This window comes from Electrona antarctica, assembly GCF_951216825.1.
Source record: "Electrona antarctica genome assembly, chromosome: 22".
Taxonomy (NCBI): Eukaryota; Metazoa; Chordata; class Actinopteri; order Myctophiformes; family Myctophidae; genus Electrona; species Electrona antarctica.
This window is the reverse complement of record NC_136805.1, coordinates 38,329,067-38,354,865: the sequence shown is the minus strand read 5'-3', so window position 1 is coordinate 38,354,865 and position 25,799 is coordinate 38,329,067. Positions and strand designations below refer to the sequence as shown.

At 43.8% G+C, this 25,799-nt stretch overlaps 1 protein-coding gene across 2 annotated transcripts; it reads right to left on the bottom strand.

Moving 5' to 3' along the window:
* Nucleotides 1-944: 944 nt before the first annotated feature.
* LOC306914887 (F-box only protein 11-like) lies at nt 945-22,674 on the bottom strand. 2 transcript variants are annotated; one of them, XM_079492115.1, is made up of 22 exons: nt 22,267-22,674; nt 20,668-20,834; nt 20,338-20,419; nt 19,875-20,019; nt 19,635-19,764; nt 19,284-19,367; nt 17,631-17,763; nt 17,111-17,217; nt 14,101-14,212; nt 12,735-12,841; nt 12,167-12,304; nt 11,715-11,932; nt 9,695-9,875; nt 9,278-9,400; nt 8,850-8,935; nt 8,436-8,512; nt 7,888-8,031; nt 6,856-6,966; nt 5,363-5,470; nt 5,083-5,191; nt 3,945-4,043; nt 945-2,977 (listed from the first exon to the last, which is right to left on the bottom strand). In XM_079492115.1, the coding sequence occupies exons 1-22, from the start codon at nt 22,352-22,354 to the stop codon at nt 2,848-2,850; spliced, it is 2,679 nt and encodes an 892-aa protein (XP_079348241.1). In that variant the 5' UTR covers nt 22,355-22,674; the 3' UTR covers nt 945-2,847. The 2 variants fall into 2 exon arrangements, with proteins under 2 accessions (XP_079348241.1, XP_079348242.1); XM_079492116.1 differs by having other exon boundaries at nt 19,875-20,016.
* Between the last annotated feature and the right edge of the window lie 3,125 nt (nt 22,675-25,799).

Genomic DNA, 25,799 nt, shown 5'->3' with positions numbered 1-25,799 from the left:
TCATCGTGAATATTGTCACAGAGAATACGAAGTTAACCCCAGATTTATCTCTTCGCATTAGTGCTTAGTTTAGATGAAGATAACGTTGAAAAATTCACAGCACTTTTGCATTTAAGTTAACTACAGTAGGATTTGGGAAAGTGTTCTTTTAGAAAGACCAGCAAATATCTGGCCTTTCCCCAAAGCTGGGGTTTGTGGTCATTCCAGCTTGACCAGCATGGTCACGCTTAGCCTGACTATAGCTGACCAACTATATTGACACACCAGTACGACCAGCTAAACCAGTCCACGTCCAGCTAAAACCAGCAACGACCATAAGTTGTTTTCAAGTCAAAAGCGATAAAATACATCCGAGTCTAAATCACTTAGGCTAGAGTTCATGACAAGGACACCCAAATTAATGTATAATTTGGCCATGGACCACAATACATGATTTGTTGTTAAAATGTTTCCAAAATACTAAAATTTGTCACTTTCTTTTCCAAGATTTATATTTATTTTTAAATAGCATATCAACAAGCTCACAGCTCATCTCAATGCGTTGTGCACTTGTAAATCGGTAAGTTGATGCTATATTAACCAACTTTTCTGGGGACCACTTTGAGAACCATATATTGATGCTGTGTAAATGATGTAGATAGATTACCGATAGCATTCTATTTTGAGGCGGGGTGGCCACATTTCATCCAACTGGAGATTTATTAGCTTAAATTTGAGTGTTCCAATTGCTTATTTCTGTCATCGTTTCCAATTTCACTTGTTTATCCTGTGCGCTCTCCTGATTGGATACAATGTGTATCCCAATCTAAAAATGCAATTTCTGTTCATTAAAGAGTTGGAGACAGGAGTAGCACCCTTAAATAGCTGAAGACTCATTAACTGAACACTAACAATTAGTATCAGCGTATAGATGGAGCTATTTAACGCTCATCTTTACAGGAAAAATCACTTACCCCACCTTTAATTAGTTGGCATTTATGTAGACCAAACATCATACATTCAAAGAAAAACAAAAACAAAAATGTGGTCTTCGAATAAAAAGTCATACAACACAGAAAAAGGTTTGCAAATTATGCATGATTATGTTCATTTTCGAAATGTGAAGTTACAGACTGAAAAGGTCTGTACAACTGACTTCAACCAAGTCCAGCTTTTTATTGGAGGAACCCTTTTTCCACAGAGGTAAAGATCAGTATAAAATAATAGGCTGTGTCCTGCGTGGACAACAGTACCTACGCGTACTTGACCAGTATAATCACACAAATGTTCTCTCCCATGGGATGTAAAACTCACAACAACCACACGTTGATCTAATAAAGTTTTATTTTCTTAGAAATGACCAGTTTCCTGTTGTCGTTTTGTCTTTCTAGGAAATTAAACCCCTTTTTGAATTCCAACTAGCATCTACAATAATGGTTATTGAATACTTCACAATATATTAAGTCTAGATGTTATGGTACATGCATACGATTCAGGCCGCATGAGGAGCCACAGTCACCACGATACACGGGAGAGATAGGGCAGGGCGGGGCGGGGTGAGCAGGGCAGGTAAGTGGGGGACTGCAGACAAGACTCGTAGGTTCCAGTTGAGAGGAGCTCTGGCGCCTCCTATTGAAACCCTCTCCAGGAAAAAACACTGACTGCATGAACTTATATAAACATATACATTCACACAGTTTTACCACACATTTTTATACACTGAAGACTCACCCTGATCTCTCTCTCATACACACTCATTCATATACACACACACACACACACACACACACACCTTTGTACAACTGTGGAGTTTCTCCACCTGCCATTTTAAGCTAATACACCAGAGAGGGTTTAATTAGTGTTTAACGAGATTCTCTTTCACAGAAAGAACTTGACCACTGGGACGCCCGAGTTACTGCAGCTAGCCGGCGGGTGGCGGGGTAGGGTTCAGGGGCGGGGCGGGGGGGAGGAGAAGGGGGGTGGGGGGGTAGACGCTAACCAAAAGTAAAATTAAAGAACAATAATTATCATAATATATAATAAAATAAAAGACATTCAAATACAGTCAGATTTTTGCTTGAAAATACAAAACTACATGAGAAAGCATTAAAATCAAATCCATTGATCAGAATAACATATTTAAAAAAGCCCAAGTGCTCCATCACACGATAAATCTCGCTCTTTTATCCACACGTAAGAGAGCTACATCAGCCCGTCCGTTACCTAGTTACAACCGTAGAGGGCAGCCAATGGGGGACGGCAGCTTTGAGGAAGCAGGAAGTCAATTTTCTTCTTTTTTCTTTTCTTTTTTTTTTTGACGACAATTCCTCTGGACCAGATGCATACCCCGGGAGAAAACCCCCAGGGGATTCTTCACACTCTGCCAGATGTAGGGGGCTTTTTTTTTTCTCCTTTTCTTTTTCTAACCATACCCCCCCCCCCACCCCCAACAACACTCGCCCGGTTTCCCGCTCTCGTCGTCGACAGACCGCGCGATAAGAAATGCTTGCGTGAGGAATCTCATGTGGCCATTCTGCACGGGGGTCAGTCTGTCAAGTCTGTCCCTCTCGTTGCGCTCCACCGCTGCCCTCCAGTGGAGGCTTTTGGGCACTGCAGTGCATCTGTCCGTGTCTGCAGTACGGCAGAGGCTTTGCTTTCTCCTCTGCAGCCTCGCTTCAGCCTCTAGCCTGGCCAGAGAGCGCTGCATACACAGAGTCTCTCTGGGTCCTATTATGGCTGCAAGTGGGTGTGTGTGGGTGTGTGTAACCAAGTATGTGTGTCTGTCAATGTGTGTGTGCAGGTGTAGTGTGTATGTTTGCAATGTATGTGAATGTCATGTCGTGCAAGGTTGTCGTCTGATGCATGTATTCAGTTATGTTGCAGTGTGTTGGACTCGATGGGCGGTGCCGAGTCGTAAAGCGTGTCTGTGTCGTGCGTGGGCTCTCCGGCCAGCGTGCAGGGATTGGACAACGTTCCCGCTCCGCAATCACAGAAAAACCTGGTGAAGAGCACACAGAGGTCAGGGACTGTTTGTGAGAAGTGACACGATTCTTCAAATCTACAATTCGACTTGTCTTTTTTACTTTCATCACATAAGTAAACCATAGCATAGTGTCTGTCCAGCAGACATACAAGCTCACAGTAAATGGCAAATGGTGCATTTATATAGTGCCTTTATCCAAGGCGCTTTACAGAGACTGTGCATTACATTCACTCACACATTCACACACACCGATGCCGGGGGAAACCATGCAAGGCACCAACCTGCACATCAGGAGCAATTAGGGGTTCAGTGTCTTGCTCAAGGACACTTCGACACTAACTCTGGGGGAGACCAGGATCGAACTGGGAACCTTTCGGTTTCCATCCGGTCACCCTACCCCTGAGCCACTGCTGCCACAGTCACAACAGATAACAAGTCACAACGTGATGTGTGAGTCTGGAGTATGTTTAGGGAAAAAGGTCCCCTCCTTTTCCCCTCCAGTCAACCAAGTATATAGGGATTAAAATGTTATATTAAAATAAATGCAATTGATTCAACATGGGATGGCTATAGTAGACCTTTACTGGTCCAAGAGAAATTCTGCTCATCACCTAGTGTGTAGTAGATCTGCTACGACCAACTACACCACTAAAAATCAGGCATAATGTGATAATGGCCCGCCACATTGGTGTGTCAAAGACATTTCTCAGCAGCATGCTGTGCTCGATTCTTATTTATTATATGGTCACACATATTTCGCCAACTACATGAAGGACACTGTTCAATGTTTTTAATCAATGTTCGACACCCGCTGTCGTTTCTTCCATCAAAAGATTGTCTAGGAGGAGGAGGGAGGGGGGGGGGGGAAACTAGGAAGAAAAGATTGGAGATTATGGAACTTGGTTTTTAAGTGTGAAATCAGACTGTAATGACTTTCCAGACTTGTGACACCCCTGTTGAGAATGAGAAAGCCAGCACTCACCTATCGTGCCGTATAAATTCTACATCATGCCCCTGGTGGCATTTCTTGATGCAGTTAACACAGATTGCATTCCTGTCCGTTGTATTACAAGTGTGACACCTGGGGAGAGAAAGAAAAACACAAAACCCAGTTTTACAATTAGTGACATTGATCTCTCTCAGACACGCTCCATAAGATAGCCCTCAAACATAGAGAAAACCTACAGGATGGCCCCTTAGTCAGCTGGTCCAGGGACTCTGTGCCCAAACCCAGACGAAAAACCCATGGACTTAGGCAGCTTTCTTTTTCTTATAATCTTATTGGACATACTGGAAAGAGACAACCCAAAACCAAAGCAAAATGAAATGATACCCACCACAAAAAAGAGAATATACATTGGTTGAATACCTGAGCAGGGTAAACAACCCCAACCTTAGGAAAGCCTTGATTAGGTACAAACTCAGTGAACACAGCCTTGCAATAAAGGCCGACACAGACAGACCCCGCTCCCAAGGGAAGACAGACTATACTCCCACTGCACACACAATGTGTGTGCACAATGTGTGTACACCTTCTAACTACCTGCCCACTATACCAAGACATCAGACACTTCCCACAGATTACACACACCCAAAGTTAGGTTGAAACTATGACCAATGACAAAAAGAACTCCCATACCCATTGGGAGAAATACAACAATGTGCAAACACAGCAGCAAGAACTGCTGTGATAAAAGGTTAGCCAATGTGTGAATACAACCACCCTAAGGACTACTATCTGTACCAAGTAGATCTCTAGACCTACTGCACATGTAAACAGAGCTGCTACCACACATCATAAATCTGAGGCTTTTACTATTCAAATACCGGTAGTCTTCAGACAAAAGGCTGCCATTTGGCTAAGGATGCTCCGATAGATCGGTCACCGATATATATCTAAAATCCGATAAAAAAGGCTAAAAGCTGCGCAGTTTACATCCGAAAGAATGTGTCACTCTCGGTTCTGCACCGCTTACTAGAGATGTATATCACATCACTCTTTCAGTCGGGTTTTCTTTCACAGAAGTACACCCACTTCATGTGGATCCCAAGATCCATTACAAGTGATTTCTAATTGGCCCACTTTATAAATCTGAGCTATACCATTTAGGCTTGCGTACCTGTAGAAGTCGTGCATGGGGTAACTGGTGTAGCTGGAGATCTTGTAGAGACACTGTCCTCTGCTCACAGCCTTCTCTATGGCATCCTGGTTGTTCATAATCTTATTATCTGACGGAACGATGAAGACAGCAGGAAAAGAATAATGGGTAAGAGTGAAAGGAACGGTGAAAGAGTGTAATATACAAAATGCACAGGCCAAGCATGAGCATTTATGTTAGCATATAGTTATGACCAGGCCTGAGGGTGCCTATTCGTGCAAATTAGAAGCCCCATCCTTACCTTTCATGGTAACGTTGACGCCGGAGGCCAGAAACAGGCCACCGAAACGGTTGTTGAAGATTTGGTTGCCCTCCAGAGTGGCGGTCGCATGGTTGGTTATCTCAATGCCTGGGAAAAGATGACACGAGAGGGTCAAGCACAGCAGGGCTGAAATTAGTCACTTACTTTAAAAAAAAGTCTAAGCATGTGGATTTCGGGATCCCCGCGAAACTAGTGATCTCCAAAAATGATGCCTATTGATATTGTATATCGTCCACAAAATTATACATGATATTGATTTAATGACTTAATTTGACTTGATTTAATTGATGAAATAAAAACAAATCTAACTACACACCAGACGCGATGCCAGAGAGTGTGTACACACCAAAGTACCGAATTGGCTCTGTACTTTGTTCTTTTGTCCGTCCGTCCGTCCCCTCTATACCAAATCTCTTCACCAAAAATCTACAAGCTCACAATGCAATGTGTTGTGAGGAGCTTGTAGGTCTGCTATTTTCGCTGAATGCTCCCCTCAGATTAGGAATGCTATATGTCAAGTGATTAAGCACGTTATTTATTCTTTATTATGGCCAACTAACCTCACATGCTCAGCGTTTAACCACTTAAAAACCACACACTTTATTGACCAGTCTGGGTCTGTACTTGGCTCACTCTTTTTCGTGAGTGACTGGGTGTTTCACAGTTGTGGCAAATCACAGAAAAAACAAGTGGCAAGTACTGAAAACCACTTCTGTGGCAGTTTATGCTAGAATAGGCATCTCCAGGACTATAATTTGCCACGATGAGAGAGACACACTCACAAAGTGAAAAGAATACCAGCCAAAAACAAATCAATTGGCAGTCTTTTTACATGCAATATATGGTCAAAACTGCGACATGTATTGCCAGATGTATGGTATGGTCTCTCACCAGTGTTTCCCTATATGCATTATTGTGTGGTGGGCCACCACAATATGATTGTTAGTACAGTAGGTGGCCGCGAATAGACAAAAAAAAAAGGCAAATAACCGCAAAAGAGCACAAAACTAAAATAAAAAACACAAAAATGTGCATGCGCGCTGAACAAGTGTGCATGGGTTAAAGCTCCCCATACCATCAGCTTCTGGCTAGGAGAAACACTGCTCACCTTTAACCAATTTAGGCCTGAGATCAGATTCTAAAAATGTCTTCTACATCCTGACAGTTTTCTGAAAAAGCTATGTTTCTATGTCAGTCGTTCTTCGATTTAAAAAAAATAGCAGACCTACAAGCTCGTAGCGCGCCACTCGGTGGCGCGCTATGAGCTTGTAGAGCTGCTATTTTTCAATAGCAAAAGCATAACAATGCTAACACCAAAAGGGGTTCCAGCCCAAAATGGGTTAAAAGCTTTCTACATAAAGAATGCTCATGCAGATGCATCACGGCAATTTGGAGCATGCATGTTGCCACCTCAGGTGTGTGGTACTCAGGCCCACCTAGTCACCATGATTGGCACAGATAGGTTAACTAACCTGCTGCAAAGCCATCAAAGATGCGGTTCTTGCGGAGGATGGGGTGGCTGTTTGTGCTGATCAGTACACCAGCCTGGGCATTTCTGAAGATGTCATTCTCCTCCAGCAGACCTATGCACATGACAGATATTTTACATTACACAATAGTTGGCAGGTAGGTAGTCTAATTTCAAGTACAACTTTTCTTTTTTGGACTAGACTTTGTTCTGGCCTAAATCACGGTTTCCCAAACACGGTCCCGGACCATTTTTTATGGGTCGCGAGTAAATGTTTTTCAGATGAATTACAGAAATTTTGAAAAAAATCTTCCAGAAATACAAAAAACTTTAAACACTCATTTAATTTCAGTGGTTTACGATAGAAGGTGCTCTTCCGCAGCCTGTGAATGATCCCAGGACGAAGAAGAGTACACCCAGAAATCATGAGATTACATTACGAGCCACATTCAACTGTCCATAACTATGGAACGGAGCATAACAAAGGCAGTTTTTCCCCCAATTCTACTGTGTCTTTCAAAGGGATCGGTGGATGGATGATTTTTCAAAGGTTAGTGAAAACCCCCAGAATCGCAAAGGCCGATCTACAAGCCTGTAGATTAGGGGTGACCAAAAGGTAGATCGTGATCTACCAGTAGATCACAAAGGCCGTGCAGGTAGACCACATATGCTAAAATACATATTTAAATGCAAAATAAAATAAAAATCTGTCACTTGAATTAAGGTGACTTGATCAAAAAGGGCCTCAGCTCAAACCCACAATGCAATACTTTGTTTCCAAGTATTGTATCACAAACATCAGTATCAGTTCAAAGTTTCCCCCCTGTATTTCCCATTCCAAGTGGGCTAGTCTTATATGTAATGCCATTGCCGCTATTCCAAAGCCCCCTCGGGTACATTGTTTAACTATTTTCAGCAATTCGATATTATTTTTTTGGTGGGTAGATCTTGTTGAGCTTGTCATTTTGAAAGTAGCTCTCAAGTCAAAAAAGTGTGGGCACACCCATGCTGTAGATGATAACGGTGATGCATTTACCTCGGCCACCGTTGAAGATGCAGATGCCTCCGTCTCTGCCGTCGTGGATCTTGTTGCGTCTCAGAGTGGGGTTGCTGTCCGTCTTGATCCAAACCCCAGCCATGGCGTTGTCAAAGATCTCGTTGTCCTCGATAAAGCCCAGACCTGCCACCATTCAGACAAGACATGCAAGGTTACATTATGCGAATGACGCACCTACATACATTGTGTGTGTGTGTTAGGGCATTAAGCAACTAGACGACTAGTAAATCCACTAGTCGACCTTGTTGGTACTAGTTGACTAAATAAAAAAGGTTTATTTTTTTTATTTTTTTCCCGATTTTGTAGGCCACAAGATCAGGTATAGATTATAGTTATAGTCACCAATGTACACAGTTTTTAAATGTACAAATATTTATTTCCAAAAAAAGAAAAAAAATATATTTTTTTTTACATAAAAATGACTAGAAGTGAATGCCCTAGTGTGTGTATATATATACACATACGTACATCCAAATCTTGTGTGTCATAAGGAATGCACACATGCATGTACAAACACACTAACACACCTGAGTTGTAGACCAAGATGCCTCCGTTCTGTCCACCCCATATCTTGTTGCGCCTGATCTTTGGGTTGCTTCCCGTCCTGCAAAAGGTAGCACGCCTTCAGCATTAGTTCTCTTTTCTTCCAACGTTCCAGACGTGTGTTTTAGACAGCTGTGCATTTTCACCACGACTAAAATGTGACGCGAGGTGAACATCCCGCTAAATAGATTTAACCCATTTTGGGCGGGAACCCCTTTTGGTGTTAGCATTATGTAATGCTTTAGCTATTGAAAAATAGCAGATCTACAAGCTCATAGGCGCTACGAGCTTGTAGGTCTGCTATTTTTGAAAAATCGAAGAACGACTGACATAGAAACATAGCTTTTTAGAATCTGATCTCAGGTCAAAATGGGTTAATAGCATTAATCCGCTCTTACCGTATCTGTACACCAGAATACATGTGATTGTAGATGTCGTTGTCCTCCAGCACTCCGTGGCCGTTGTCGTAGAAGTACACACCCACCTAAGAGAAACAAAGGCAGTCAGACCATGGGATGGAAGGACAGGCAGTCAGACATGCAGACTAGGTAGTGTGTGAGGGGGCAAACAACGTTTTAGAGGATGGGAACACCACAAAGTTAGGCTACACAGTTATACGGAACTTGTAAGGAACTCGACTCAACCGTTAAAAAAAAAGAAAAGAAACTATGCCCACAATATACGTTAATAGTGTGGTAGCTTGATATAAGTGTTCAAAGGATATGGCAAAACATTTCCTCCATCATGTAGTAGATCTAGTTTACGTCTCATCCTCATAATGGTCAAATGATCAGTGTACAGCCAGAAAAGAGAATGTGTGTTTTACCTGCTTGCCACTGTGAATGCGGTTCCTACGGAGGACAGGGGTACTGCCGGTGGTCACCCAGACCCCAGCCAACGTGTTGCTGTACACCTCATTCTCTTCAATCACCCCCTGGCCCTTCTCATGCTGAAAACACACACACACACACTTAGTTTAGACAGTTTTTGGTTTAGACTAGTCATTGGTTAGACCAGTCATTAGTCCTACAATAACAACCTATCTCAAACCCTCACCCTAAACCTAACCTCCCACGGGGCAGCACATCTAAACCTAACCTTAACCCATGTCTAACCAATGACTAGTCTAAACTAAGTATGCACCCCAGGAAGAAGAGGATGCACAGCACTCAGGTTCAGGTGGATTTGAAGCCATGACGCCACTATTGGGCTATCCGTCTGTGTGTAAGAGGCGGTTACTTACCACGTAGATCCCCCCGTGTTGTCCATCGTGGATTTTGTTGTGCCGTACGATGGGGCAGCTGTTGGTTCGGATCTGGATTCCCGCTAGGGCGTTGCCATAGATATCGTTACCCTCTATCAAGCCCCGCCCGTCTCCAAATATGTACACGCCTCCTTGGTTGCCATTGAAGATGGCGTTACCCCTGGATAGACCAAACAAACGAACAGAGGTCATAAACACAGTAACAACAACAACTGAATGCCATGGAACAGATGCAAACCGTTTGGGTGGAAAGAAAAAAAAAAGTCTTCTGCAGTCGTCTTCTTCTGGTACAGAACGCCACAAATTATACCACAAACGTGATCTATTTTGGCCACTTTCAATTTGGCATCCCTATTTTGGGCATTTTTCATTAGAGGCCTAGTCTCACGTAGCCAGATGATCAGAGATATCTCCACCGACTGATCTGTCTGGGTAAATCTATATTGAGCTAGAACAGCAGCAAGAATGGACTGACAAATCTACGCCCACAGCGTAGTAAGTAGGCTTAAGTAGTTACATTTTCTTGATGCACTCATAACGTTCGTTGTCTTGTTTATGTGTTGTAATTTGTCTCACACATACCCGTCTAATGCCAGCAATCAATATTGTAAAGAGATCCAGTATTTTTATACTGGCTTCATTCATCAGGCATCATTGCCATTAGAGCTGGCTGTAGCCTGTCGGTGACTTAATGTCCCATTATGTCCATGGATTTACAAGTAACCAACACCCTCTATGAAACCGGCACTGTGCTCATTGTTGCTCGCTGTGTAGGTATTGCTTTGGGCTAGCTACAACAGTAACTCAACTCACGTTATACATCAATCTTCCATCAGCAGATGTTAAGATGCATCTGTTCATACACAATGCATCTGTTCATGCTGCTGCCATAGCCAGGCAAGCATTAACCCATTTTGGGCGGGAACCCCTTTTGATGTTACCTTTATGTTATGTTTTAGCTATTGAAAAATAGCAGATCTACAAGCTCATAGCGCGCCACTGAGTGGCGCGCTACGAGCTTGTAGGTCTGCTATTTTTTTGAAAAACCGAAGAACGACCGACACAGAAACATAGCTTTTTCAGAAAACTGTCAGGATGTAGAAGACATTTTTTAGAATCTGATCTCAGGTCAAAATGGGTTAATACCCATGTATCATCAAAAGTCATTCCAGACTATGAAGCAGCTTCCCACCTGCCAACCATCACGCTGTTCCAACGAGCGCAGAGCCCCGTCCTCATGTCAGTCTTGACGACACGGGTCATAACACAGGCCTTATCACATTAGGTATACGACTATGATTACACTCTACTGCCGCTTCACTGGCACCACCATCACATATTACTGTTTGATATCTGCTGCAACTGTTATACTTCTCTCACCTGCCCAAGAGACTGACTATTTCAGTGGCAAATGTGCCCTACTTGCACAGGAAGCATGTGAGCCTCGTTTTATTTCAATTTTGACCCTGGACCTCATGTATACTTGAAAATGATTCTTGTTATCAGTCCGTTTCCTTCACTATAGTCTTTACCCTTTAACCCATTTTGACCTGAGATCAGATTCAAAAAATGTCTTCTACATCCTGACAGTTTTCTGAAAAAGCTATGTTTCTATGTCCGCCGTTCGATTTTTCACAAATAGCAGACCTACAAGCTCATAGCGCGCCACTCGGTGGCGCGCTATGAGCTTGCAGATCTGCTATTTTTCAATAGCTAAAGCATAACATAATGCTAACACCAAAAGGGGTTCCCGCCCAAAATGGGTTAATAACAAAATGTTGGGAGCTTATACAAAAAAATATTTCACCCACTCTTTCCCCTCTGTAATCTTGTGATACCCAATACACATTTTAAGCACATTCTTGTCTTTGCACTCAATTGTGTCAATTGGGTCCGTGCCATGCCGTGTTCCCAGTTTTCCATAACCAGAGCCAAGTGCTGTTAGTGTATCTGCACAGCGAGTACGTAACAGGAGTGCTTGTGTTCTCCGTGTGCTCACCGTATCGTTGGATCACTGTTGGAGGTGATCCACACTCCGGCAAAGTTGTTGGCATAGATCTTGTTCTCGATGAACTGTCCCCGTCCCTTCTCGTGCACGTAGATGCCTCCCGTCTGGCCATGGTGGATCTCGCAGCGTACCACTGTGGGGTTGGCGTAGGCCTTCACCTCGAAGCCCGCTATGCGGTTCCTATGGATGTTACAGCTTTCAAAATAACCCTGAAAACACAGAGAGAGGGGTTGACGAGGAGAGAAGAGGGATTATAATAGAACCCGATTTATACTTGGTTGCGCGCTGGTGTTGCGCACAAACAAGAGCAGAGCGGCTATTGCTGGTGCACGACATCGCGCACGCAACAGAGTAGAACTCGGGGGGGTTCAACGCTGATGTTTGAGATGATGGACGGAGACAACGAGAGCAAAGGAATAAACGTAGGAAGTGGTTGTAGTTACCATGCCGTGATCAAAAGTGAACACGCCCACGTCTCGGCCGTGGTGGATGTGGTTACGTCTGATGATAGGGTTCCCATGGTTCTTCACCCAGATGCCCGCAAGCGCATTGTTACTGATCTCATTGTCCTCGTATATACCCTGCAACAGATCCAGAGCCAGGGTGAACATGTTGGCAGTTGCATAATAACACGTGGCGGTGTGGTTACTAAAGTGTATGTAAAGTGTTTGTGGTTGACGATCAAGCATGTGGTTTCCGCCCCCCAGGGCCGGTTTTACCTGTTCCTTTGTAAGCATGCATTGCAGACGTCACTAATACACATTGGGGACTGCTGGTGCTCTTGATCAAACCCAAACAAAAATAAATCTGAATCATGTGGATCTCGGGACCCGAGTCCACATGGGAACAGCGTGGCTCCCATGTGGATCTCTTGAGATCACGTGGCTACTGGCCAGCCTGTGACCACGTCACATACCTAATGGGGTAGGACTCCAAACTGGCACATGGTTTCATGACATGGCTTCTGTTTGTGTGCATGCATGCATGTGGAAACGGTGCGATTGTGTTTACCTGCGCATGGTCTGTGATGTACAGGCCAACGTTCTCACAGTCGCTGATGTTGCAATGTTTGATGGTTGGACACGCCCCTTGACCACTCACACACACTGCTGACCCCACTAAGAGAGACAGGAAAGACATTTAAAAAAAAATTAAGATACACCAGAGAGGAAACGTCTCGTAGGGATGCTGGGCGGTGGGTTAATAGTCTTATTTCACATTGAGATTATTTTAACTTTCTCTAAGATACAAATTTGACATTGTTGGCTCTCCCCGGGGGTAACAGAGGCCGGTTGCACCACCTCACACTAAAGTTCAAACATAGTGGCCTCCAAGACTAGACATGGGTACACAAAATATTTCCGCAAGCCCAGCACCAACGTCCATTCCTGAAACCGCTTGACGGCATCCACCAGAATGTGCATGACACGGAGCATCCCCCTCTGCTTTGGTGTTGGCATTATGTTATGCTTTAGCTATTGAAAAATAGAAGACCTACAAGCTCATAGCGTGCAACAGAGTGGCGCGCTACGAGCTTGTAGGTCTGCTATTTTTGAAAAATCGAAGAACGACTGACACAGAAACATAGCTTTTTCAGAAAACTGTCAGTATCATCCCAGCGTCACAAGAACATTTGACGTGCCGCCCCCATTTACAGACATTGCACGACACGTCAAGGTTAGTATCCTTTGCAGTCAAATGCAGCCACACAGTTTAGATCATTGAGCTTTAGGCCATTTGTTTAAGCTAATAGTAGACTACATGCTGCCAGAGTCAAGTGTCAAATGATGCACAGAAATATGCATTGTGATTTGGTGTGCCATGTATTAGTACCTATATAGACACGAGTTTCAGTACACAACTACTCCCGTGTTCACAGGTCAGGGCTTTACATTGCGACCATTTTGGTCGCAAATGCACCTGAATTTGAATCTGTGCGATCCAAAAATATAATTGGGAGCACCAGTGACACTGCAAATAATTGCTGTAGTGCGACCAAAACTGTCACGGGCCGGTTCCATCTCGCGAGATGATTTAATCCAACTTGTAGAGCATAAATATCTGAGCATGTCAAAACAAGCTCGTAGCGCGCCACTCGGAGGCGCGCAATGAGCTTGTAGATCTGCTATTTTTCAATAGCTAAAGCATAACATAATGCTAACACCAAAAGGGGTTCCTGCCCAAAATGGGTTAAATATATGCAACACAATTTCATGTAGTGCGGGGTTAGGGGTACCCGCTTCATTTCTCTCGGCTAAGCGGTCCTTTGGCTGAAAAATGCCTCGTCATTTCTTGTCCCATTTCCTCACAGAAGAGCCTTGCTGCCTATTATGCTATATATGTAAATGATATATTTAAAAGAAAATGAGTGTGTTACCTGTACATGTGGAGCGGATGATACAGTGGTCTATGTTGGGGCTACAGTTAACCGTGATCTCCAGGCAGTGGTGGGCATTGTGGTGCTGCGCAGACTTGTCATCAGGATTGAACTGCAGGAAGAGAGGAGCAATGCAAGCATGGATCAGACAGAGAACAGAGTTGTATTTCAGTATCGGAAAAGCTTCCAATACCTGTAGTGGAAAAGCTGCCGATACTGGCTAAAATGATGCTCGGCGAGTATGCCATTTCAATACCACGCAATTTATCACATGATGATATTTCATTTACAGACATTTTGATTGTTTCAGTTGACAGTTTGACTGTTTTACACTCTTACTGTACTATTTTTTCATTTTACAAGCCTGCAAATTAACAATTATTAATGGAATGTGTACGTTTAATACCCCCCATAACTCCGTTTTGGCTCCAAAACTATGGAATGAACTTCCGATTGCAATCAGAACTGCAGATTCACTCCCAAACTTTCGCTGTAGCCTGAAAACTCAAATCGTCAGACATCTTAGCCCGTACCACTTGCCTCAAGGACCTTACAAGCGTATGCAAAGGCTAAACATATGTAATTTAGACAGCATTTTATGTAGACATGGCCCTCTATAGTGTATACTCAGTTTCATTGTACATATATTCTACTGTTAGATGGATGTGAGGCTCTCAGCTTGCTTATGATCCTTGATGCCCATTCCTATGCATTTGATGTATTACCACGCTCTGGATTAACCCATTTTGACCCGAGATCAGATTCTAAAAATGTCTTCTACATCCCGACAGTTTTCTGAAAAAGCTATGTTTCTATGTCAGTCGTTCTTCGATTTTTCAAAAATAGCAGACCTACAAGCTCATAGCGCGCCACTCGGTGGCGCGCTATGAGCTTGTAGATCTGCTATTTTTCAATAGCTAAAGCATAACATAATGCTAACACCAAAAGGGGTTCCTGCCCAAAATGGGTTAAGAGGGTCTGCTAAATCAGGGCTTTTCAACCTTTATTATACCAAGTACCACCATAATAACTGATGTTAAGATACAAGAGCATAGACCTGCCCCATCCAATTCAGCTATTAATGTGATTTATTGTTTTGTTTTTGTTCCATTCCTACACCAATTTTGCTGCTGCTCTGACGACTAATCGGCACAACTGATAATATTTCGAATGGGATTAATCTGTCATCAAAAATCTTCTATTAACGTCTAGGTGTGCCGTCATGCACATTCAGCACGGCTGGAGAGACCATTTCAACCAATTGCTTGGTCAGAAGAACTACCTGTATTAATATAAATATTTCATTCCACTCATTCCAGTCTTTTTTCTTCTTATTTGGGGCGACTCCTCTGAGTACCACCAGAGGGGGGGGGGGCTCAAGTACTGCAGTGGTTGGGAACCACTGTGCTAAATGACTAAAATCGGTGTATGAATGAAACCAAATGGACTCATAAGTTACAGACCTGAAACGGTCCATTCCAGCCTCAAGGAACCCAGATGGTCCCTGGACCCCACATTGAGAACCATTGTCTTAGATTTGTTTAAATTACACACTGGTATCGACTATCGGATCAGTACTCGATACCCACCGATATGGGTATTGGATTCGGGAAGGAAACAAATCTTGTTGGTACATCTAACAGAATTCATCAACTGATACTAGATCACATCCTGTTACAGTCCATGTCCTCCTCCCAAATCTACCATTAGGCATCCACATGAGGGAAAACATGATATTGCTGCTCTGTCAGCGTTCAATCTCAATAACCACAAACAGACCGATCTCATTCCACACCAGGTCGCTAAAAACACATGAAACTATAATATGACCATAATGTGCTGCCCTACTACCAGACAAGCCCAATATCAGAATCAAATTCAGAAATGACACATCACCTGAACTTCTACAGTAAGGTAAACTGTCGGGCCCCGGGCCAACTGTAAATGTAGAAATGTGTCCCAGATTATGGTTGTAAATGTATTCGGGTCCATATCAAACCGCCTCATTGTAGCCAACCTGCCAACACTGGAGTTTGAAATGGGGCTCATAAGCTTATATTACTGCCCATTAGAAAGCTTTTACCTTGCAAAAAAGTGAATAAAAGTTGTCAACACAAAATGGGCTGAAACGGAGACTGCGACACTTCTAAAATACCATACCATTGCACCAAATCCAAATCATTGCACAGACAAGTTTGTTAAAGCTATATAACTATTAACTAACATATATTATTCAATTAACTTATTATTGGCAGCCAAGTACAGCACCTACCATGCAAATCAAACCATGCAAAATATGATTCAGTCATTTTAGACTACATGGAGCTAGTGTCAAGAACTACTGCGATTGTACCTCTAGTCAGGGGCGCCGACTTAGTGGGTGCTGTAGAGCGCTAAGACACCCTTGGTAATTTCAAAGCACCCATGACGTCACGTCCATCCATTCATTCATTCATTCACTCACACGGGAGCGATTGGTGGCGGGGGGGGAGGGGCGGGGCGGTTGAGCATCCGACCTGGGAGTGATTGGTGGCGGGGGGGGGGGTCGAGCACCCGACTCGGGAGAGATTGGTGGCGGGGGGGTTTGTGCACCCTTAGCAGTGATAAGAAGTCCACGCCCCTGCCTCTAGTTGACCAAATACCCGTACAAAATATATTATGTATGCAACCTGGCTGGTTTCATTTGCATTCATTAGACAGTGTATCACTAATAGACCACCAGGTTGTCTAGAGATGTTAGTCAGTGTTCATGTAGCGGATCCACAAAGGACTACAATACAATCGCAGAGATCTTCCATTGTACAATATGAAAGAAACAAAGCAATAGAGCCAGACACAGGAAGAAAATAAATAACACCACGGTTGCACAGTGCGACCAAATAGCTGCACACTGGACCGGGATGAAAAGGAAAAGGCCTTTTGATTATGCAGCAATTTCTACAGGCCGTTTAGAAAAAGCAGGAATAAAATCAAAGATGGCGATGGGGAAAACGGTGTGGTTTGTGCTTACCCTGATGGTCATGTAACCCACGTAGGCATCCTCCGAGCCTTCCATGAAGACAAACGTAGAGTCTCTGGTGTTCTCGATCACCACCTTGTCAGCGACCTTACCGGGTGCTACGGGGGATGTGTGTGTGTGTGTGGGGGGGGGGGGACATCATCAATACCAAACACAAGCTGTTTGTCTATCCTCTTCTAGAGACAGTGGTCACACATCGTCAATGTCAGGCAGAAACCTTGTATCTCCATATTTAATTTGTTCATACATTAATTACCTACCTATTAACTTAATATATATAGTTTTAAAATGTGGCCTTTTCCCCTATACCTAAGTCCATCTGTGGGTTTTATAAATATTAACCAAATAGTATTTAAGAAGTGCTTGTTACTACACAATAACTACATTGAATTCATTGGAACACAGGTCCCCCACCTCCTCCCCATTTCCTGAAAAGTAATGATTTTGGACGAACACGGTTATCACAGACAGCAAAAATACATGGAACACACTCACTAATAGATGTGCTTACCTGCTCCAATCATGGTGATGGGGGATTCTATGTAAATCCACTCGTCTGTGTAAATGCCAGAGTGGACAAAGATCAGGCCATCAAAGTGGGCCTCTTGTACCCCACCCAGAGCATCCTCAATGGTGTCGTAGTACTGCAAGACAAATGACACACTCAATGTCAGGGCATGGATAAACAAACATGCATCTCATTTATGGAAATTCGGGCCGCAGAGCAAAAATAAAATACAAATGCAATTGTAATGTGCAAATCGGTGAGTCATACATGGTTGTAATATTGTCTTTTATAGCCTTGTAGTGCATTAGACTGGCAAATGAGATATGCATGCATCAGCGCTGGAATATCACACCCCATCTACGTATGCATGCAGGGTCTGGACGTCTGATGTGTACGCAGTTCTGTTTATACTACATTTACTGGCTGCAGATGCACATGTGTTCAAAAGCAACAGCAACACGGGCTGCACTCAATATAGGGCATAATCTAATGACTTTATTCCAGACAACTGAAGGCCATTGTGAGAATAAGTCTAATGTCCTAGTTAACCCGCACTTGTGTCAATTATTTCTGTGCAGGAATGTCCTTCACTGAAGTCCTCAGATTCTAATAAATTCTGTTAAACCTTGGAGTCTTTTATCTTCCGTTTAACAAACGTGCCAATGAACATCCCTTCCAAGTTCAAGTTCCTTTATTGTCACATAAGATTGGTGACCGATCTCCTCTCAAACAGCGCATTAGTCATTTCTTCTAGCACATCATGTGCAGTCAGTGTACTCAACCGTGCATAAAGCACCATATGTGCGGCCACACAATCTGGGATGCATGGCAATGACCTCGCAGCAGGTATAATTGGGTCTTTTGTAGTCATTTACCAATCAGAATACAATCATTAGAAGCAGAGCATATAGAAACGTAGGTAGTGAACAGAAAGATAAATGATTGTGCTTTGTGTTAAAAGCAAATGAAGACAAATTGGAATTAATTATACATGCATACATGTCAGCACCAACACAACAAGGAACCCCAACTCAATCTATGAGTGATTTGTACAATATGTCTTTCACTGTCAATGCTTTCGCCATCGTTATCCTATATAGCAGGGGCAGACAACCTTAGGCACGAGTGCCAACATTAGCAAAGTGAAGGGTGATCACTGGCACACTGGTATAAGTGTGAGAGAGGATTTTTCCTTTTAAAATAACATAAATTAAGCTCTCTCAAATACATGCAAATCCTGCACACAATTCTACATTCATTCAAACGGAACTGTGACTGGGGAGGGAGTCAGGGGGATATGATCATTACAATGTCCTGATGTTAAAGAAAATAGTCCAGAAGAAGAAGAAATAAATGTTATATTTATGGACAAAACATCTGTTGGATTTTTATGTGGTGTCATAATTCAACATAGCGGCAATGTTGACATGGCACACTGACTATCAAGAGAATACAAACACGGCACTTCATGTCAAAAAGGTTGCCGACCCCTGCTATATAGGAGAAGCTCTGGCAATACTTTACCAATATCTTGTGTAGCCCCAATAGAAATACAGTTGGAAGACGCTATCAGATGTTTGTTGGCTGTGCAATACATGCATTTTAATGCCGAGATAAAGTCTGAGGTATTGCCTAGTATGATGTCATTCGACTTACCAGCATATTGTCTCTGCCTTTGTACCTGCCAGGGTTACTGTAGAAATGCTCTGCGAAGCCTGGTTTCACATGGGCACCTTTGTACTACAACACACAATGTACAAGTAAAATTAACATACAAAACAGTGACCATATTGGATACAGCTGCCAACATATCTAGATAAAGTGCATTAACCATTACAACCAAACTTGATGAGCAGTATTCAAATTGATCTGCCTGGGTTTTAGTTTCAACTTCAAGCTCTGTTTGAAGCCACCATGCAAATTACACAAACACAACACACATATAAGTGCAATACAAACAATGTAACCACAGTCAATATCATGAAAACAATATGAGGGGCCACTGACCAGCTGCTGGAAGCTCTCCTTCCAAGGATTTGGGTGTTCGTGCTCCTCAGGGCTGACCTGATAGAACCTACCCGGCTCGGGGTGCATCATGGGACGCGTGTACTCAAACACCTCCATGTATAGACGCTTCCTATTATAGAAAAATAAAACACAAGCATTACATGATGCACCTTCTGTTTCATGGCTGAAAAGCAAAAGGCCGGAGGCTTTCGGCCGTTTGACCTCTTGTCGGATACTGACCATAGGATGGGGTCATTAGCTAGCTGGCTAAATCTCTTGCACACACAGGCTGCCTGGCAGAGGTCCTGCTCCAGCAGGTAGGAGAAGATCTTCAACACCACCTCGTCTGGAAGTTTCTGCTGTAGGTACTGCTCTGCTGGGGCTGCTGCACCAAAAACACACACGATAGTTAGCCTCTGTGCCAGATCAGGCTATGATTAAAGAGCCTTCAAGTAACAAGAGTGTAACAGGACTACTAGCTTTAATGCAAATGACACAACTTCAACATTACCCTAGGGCCTGCAGTTACTCACTTACTGTATAACAAGTTCAGGCTATGATTACACAGAGTAATAATCAAGGTAATATACGTACAAACAGCAACATAGCGCCCAGCAGTGCACACGGTAATTCAAAATCAATAACTCAATTAAAAAACTAAAAAAACAAATGAGGCAATTCTTTCCAGGCAGATAACACTCACCTGGCGGTTCATGACTCTTTCCGGACACCCGTGCCCGCTTGGCACGATGCCCAAAGGCCTCTGTGGATGAGGTGGATGCTCCCTGCAAAAGAAAAAACACAACACACACATCCATAAGCCAAGCACTTGAGCACAAAATCGAACGCTCGGGCATTTACTGTTCAGACACAAAATCGCTCCTCCATTTGAGGACAAGATCAATCAGCACACAACATACATTACATACAAGGGACAAACACACAAGAGTGAGAGACAGAGAGAACTAAATAAATTCACACTGCAGTAGTGCCCGCTTATACACAACACACAGCTGCATTTAAGTGTGCTCACCTCCATAGGGCCCTTGCTGGGGCAGGCAGAGGCAGTGGCAGAGGCAGCAGCGGTTCTCTTGGGCACCAGGGATTTGCGTCGGAGCTGGTACGGACTGTTCTGAGCTCCCGGACCTGACTCCTCCACGGCCATCTCTGCTGCGGCTGCTGCAGGAGCAGCCTCCTCATCTGGAGGGGAAGGCAAAACACATTCTATCTATACATGCATGCACCATTCTATACATACATTTCAGAGCACAGAACTGCAGCAAGGCCAAACATGGCGCGTGCACACACACACAGTGTCACACACACACACACAAATGCATATCCACATCCCATGTAGGCTGCACCTCTCAGGTTCAGACCGAATCTACTGTATCTACTCTCAAATGACATGGGGACAATGCAAGATACTGCCTTTGCAACCCCGACTAATTATTGTTAAAAGCAGCCCACATCTTTAGCTAACCTAAATTTCTCCTCTGCAACCATTTTCTTTGTTGGATTTTATGGAAATGCAAATTAACCTAAGTCCCAGGGTAGCTGACATTCTCATTGCAGTCACAGTCCTTTTAAACAATATCTCGTACAACATGCAGAGGCTGGCCGACCCGGCACTGTGTGTAAGTTGTTGAAGACAGACAAAGGTTGGTGATTGATAATGGCAGATGGACTACCAGCGCAGTGGGTCCAATTATTCCCTGAACATGTAGAGAGCACTGGGCAAAATTGTCACTGGGCCCTTGAGCTTTTCTCCCTTAAAATAAGGAACCCCCTGTGTTTCGTGCCATTGTCAAAATGAGGTCTGCAGCCACGGCAGGGCCGCAGACTGGGGTCGATCTGGCTAATGGCTAAAAAACTCAAACTGCGTAGCTCGCTAAATCCGCGGTGTAAACAAATGGAGCCGGAGCTAGCAAACACCGTGAACAAGGAAGGAAGGGAAGGGGGCTTCTGGGTTCATACCCGCTGGCTGGCTCCGTTGCCTGGAAAGAGGAGGGGGTCCGGGTCCCCCACTACTAACACATACAAAATGGACACAAACACTAAACCCACACGTCGCAAGCTAGCTTAATGTTTTTGTAAACGTTACACCCCAAACATGGCAGTTCAAAGACGCCGCAGATTTACACCCTCGGTACCGTCAGAGTGACAGCTGAGAATGCCACGGCCGAGCGGTCCGCTTCAAACGGCCCCCCGAAGTCGAGTCGTCGTTTGGTTTTTGGGGCCCCCCCACCCTCTGGCTAATGTCAGTTGCCCCGAACACCCGTCCCGAATAATGTCCGTCCGTCCGGCTCGGTGCGCAGTAAGGAGAGAATCCAACTCCCCTCCCCAACCTCCAAGCTATAGCTAAGCTAGCTGCTTCGGTTGCTAGCGGCGTTAGCTTCACATTACTCAAGCCAAACAAAGCGCGGCCTGGCCTAAGCCACAGAGCCAGAAGCCTCGGCGTTTCCTGCGCAGGCTCACCGCGTCAGAGGAAGCCTCCCGTCCCCCTCGGAGGCAATTGAGAGCGTCCGCTAAAAAGGGACTCGCTTGTTTCCGCCCCTACCATGTTTGTTTCAAGACCCGGTTGTGTTGGTTGCTGAAGTGGGGGGCCGCGGCCCAGCGAGACAAGACTTACCCCGCTCCCCGTTGTTCCGTTCGGGCTGCACCGGGCGCGGCCTCGACACTCGCCTGGGTCTTCTGTTGGTGGCTCTGACGGAGTTCATTTGGGGAGTTGGTTTGTGGTGGTTGGAAAAAAAATAGAGCCGATTCTTTTTTTCCCCTCGACCGGCCCCGCTTGCTTCGTTCTAATTTTAACCACCCTCCTTCCTTCTCGACCCAAACTGCAACCTCCTCGCCGCCTCTCTCTCTCTTTTCCTAACGCGACCCCGACGAGCAAACTGCGGACGGAAAGCCGCTGATATTCGGGTTGTTGTTACGAGGTGTTGTGTCGCTACTGGCTTCCAGCTCCGTCTCGGTCTGTAGCAGGAGGAGCCATTAACCCACACGGGGAAACAAGCGAGAGAGGAAGAGAAAAAAACACCAATGTCCCCTTTCCGCCAATCACGGCCGGCGGCTTATGACCTCTTCGCTCGCCGACCAATCAGCGGCCCCGTTGCATACTGGCTAGCGACCAGGGAGTCTGCTGCTCGCTCTAGTCTATTTCATGTTTCCGAAAGTAGCCGATCTACAAGCTCACGATGCGTCAAGTCCGCGACGTTTATTGAGCTTGTAGATCGGCTATTTTCGGCTACATTCGCGACACCGTAGTACGGACGGAACATTTTATAAATCATGTGTAGTTCTGATCTGGGTTTTTTGGATAATAATAACATTTGTTTATTTCTGTAGCACAAATGCCAGACAACAGCTGGTCACCAAATTGATAAAGACATACATTCAATTTCAGTCCCACAAACACCAACTGCTAAGGCGGATTGTGTGTATTTTTAAACGAGTGTCACTGTCAATTTATGACAATGACCCCATCATCACCCCACCCCACCCTACCCCAAATTACCTACCTAGGTTCCATCCTGGAGGAAAATCCTTGATGGTGATAAAATAGCCAACAACGTAGACTAATCAAAAAAATCAACCAAAGAACAAGATTCCTATACTGGTCGACAAAAACCTCGTACAAGGTTTCTTCGACTATGCATGCACCTCTTGGTACCACAGCACCTCAAAGGCCCTCAAAACAAGGTTCCAAACTTCCCAAAACAAACTGGTCAGGCTACTACTTGGCCTCACTCCCCGAACGCACCTCACCCCTGCCCACGTTGACAGGCTGGAATGGCTTAGGGTTGACGACAGAGTACAGCATCTTGCAATGGGTCTGGTCCACAAGATTTGATACACCACCAAGATACCCATGTACCTGTCTAAATACTTCCTTAATGTCAACAAAGTGTCAAAGTCCACACCCACAACACCAGAGGGAGTTCAACAAACCAGATTTGGCAGATTTGGCACAAACAAGGGACTACATTATTTTCGCTCCTATGCCACCAAAATGTGGGACGCCCTACCAATGGTCATTAATTAAGACATCCAAATCCCTTGACTCCTTCAAAACCGCTCTCAAAGGGCACCTACAGACGGCTGCAATTCGAAACTGGCCCCCACCCCTTTTCCCCTCACTATATATGTGTACGTCTCTAAATGTTATGATGAATTGAACATGGTGGACCCTATTGTAAACAAGTGTAATGCTTTATGGTGTTGTCCACAGTTAACAATTTTGTATTGAGTTGTGCTTGAAATGTACTGTAATTCTCCAATCTGTTAATAAATACTTCAATCAATCAATCAATCAAACTCCACTGTGATTAAAGATGATAGGCCTAAATGGTTTAGGTCCAATGTGAAAACCTGCATAATTAAAATACTCATGAGTCATATGGCATAAATTATGGTAGGGCAATCTTTTCGGGCCTGCAATCAAGCCTATACTACTTTGAATTGTCCAAGGCTGGAGGGAGATATCATACTATCACCACCAGTCAAATGGACAGAGAAAATATATATTTGTTAATAGTCTTATTATAGGCTGCTAATCAGAATGCACAGAATAAGTCTGTCATTTCATATTAATAATCAAGCCTGCATGACTATAAGTGTTATCAAATAAATGTATGGATGTCTTCAACTAGGATTTCAAATTTACCCTATTTATCTATAGGCCCCTGATCTACTGGTCAAAGATGGTTGCCCACCTTTGGCAAAGCGTATATATACAATCGTATTAAACAAAATAAATTAAATGAAAGACATATTGGCTGCCACAGGGCAATTAGCAAGGAGGGTTTTGCTATTTAAAGGATCACACACACACACACACACACAACACACACACACACACACACACACACACACACACACACACACACACACACACACACACACACACACACACACACACACACACACACACGTCACACACACACACACACACACACACACACACACACACAGAGAGACAGCAATTTTTTGTGTTCAAATGTTGCAGATGTGAACCACCAGATGGCATTATCTTACAGCAAACAGTTATACTATCATTTCATCTGGGCCATCTGAATCCCTTCTGACATCCTGGTTTAAAACATGATGATGATTATTATTATTATTAACTTACTATTATGGATAGGTAAAAAGATTACTAACATGATACTGACATGATATACAGACATACATGATACAGACCATGATACTGACCATGATACTGATAATATGATATTGACCATGATACTACTGACATGATATTATTGGCACGACACTGATCATGATTCTGACACTGACAATACTGACCATGATACTCACCAAAGTCCTTGTAGTGGTGCGGGGTCCACGGGAGAGTAAACTGAATAGCAGTCTTCAAGGGACAAGAAGGTGGCCGCACACGTTGGTATAGCCAGAGTGCTACTACTTTATTTATAGGACGCAGAGTACAGAAACCAATGTTTTTGGCAGTTAACAGCCTTCTTCCCTGAAGAAGGCAGTTAACTGAAGAGGTAAAAATGTACTTCCCTGAGAAAGGCAGTTAACACCAGTTAAAGGCAGTAAACTGACCACGATACTGACATGACACTGACCACGATATTGACATTATAAGACTATACTGATATATGATACTGACATGATACAGCCCATGATACTGCAGCCATGACATGATACAGCCCATGGTGCTGACCATGATATACTGACATGAAACATGATACATGACATGATGGTCAAAAAGGTTGAGATTAATGACCAAAAACAAATTCATGTTCATATATAGGCAATACAACGTCTTGGGCCCCCATTTTCAAGATCTCGCCTATGGCCTGAATTGTCACTCGAGTGACAATTCAGAATCACGGAACGCAGCGATTCAGGCTGGAACCCAGGCTATCACACATGCAGGGCCAATTTAGGCCCTGTTGTTGTGCTAAGGAATCCAGAGTGGTTCTGTGGACTACATATCAATTGTTCCACATGGTTGTGCTTGTGCCTGTACTACGTATAGTGCTGTCTGAGTTAACTATATTTACTTAAGTACTGTACTTTCAAGGTATGTTTTACTTTTACTACCTGAGTATTTCCAATTTTCAGTAGTTTTACTACTTCTCCACTACATCTCAGAGGCAAATATTATACTTTGACTCCACTACAATTACTTGAAAACCT

What these genes read in the sequence shown, in the direction of transcription:
- LOC306914887 (XM_079492115.1), bottom strand. Translation starts at nt 22,354, where the DNA reads ATGAACTCCGTCAGAGCCACCAACAGAAGACCCAGGCGAGTGTCGAGG. An exon ending in AAAGAGTCATGAACCGCCAG is followed by an intron (nt 20,020 to 20,337) that starts GTGAGTGTTATC and finishes TTTTTGGTGCAG; the next exon opens with CAGCCCCAGCAGAGCAGTAC. An exon ending in CTTTGATGGCTTTGCAGCAG is followed by an intron (nt 5,471 to 6,855) that starts GTTAGTTAACCT and finishes ATCTTTTCCCAG; the next exon opens with GCATTGAGATAACCAACCAT.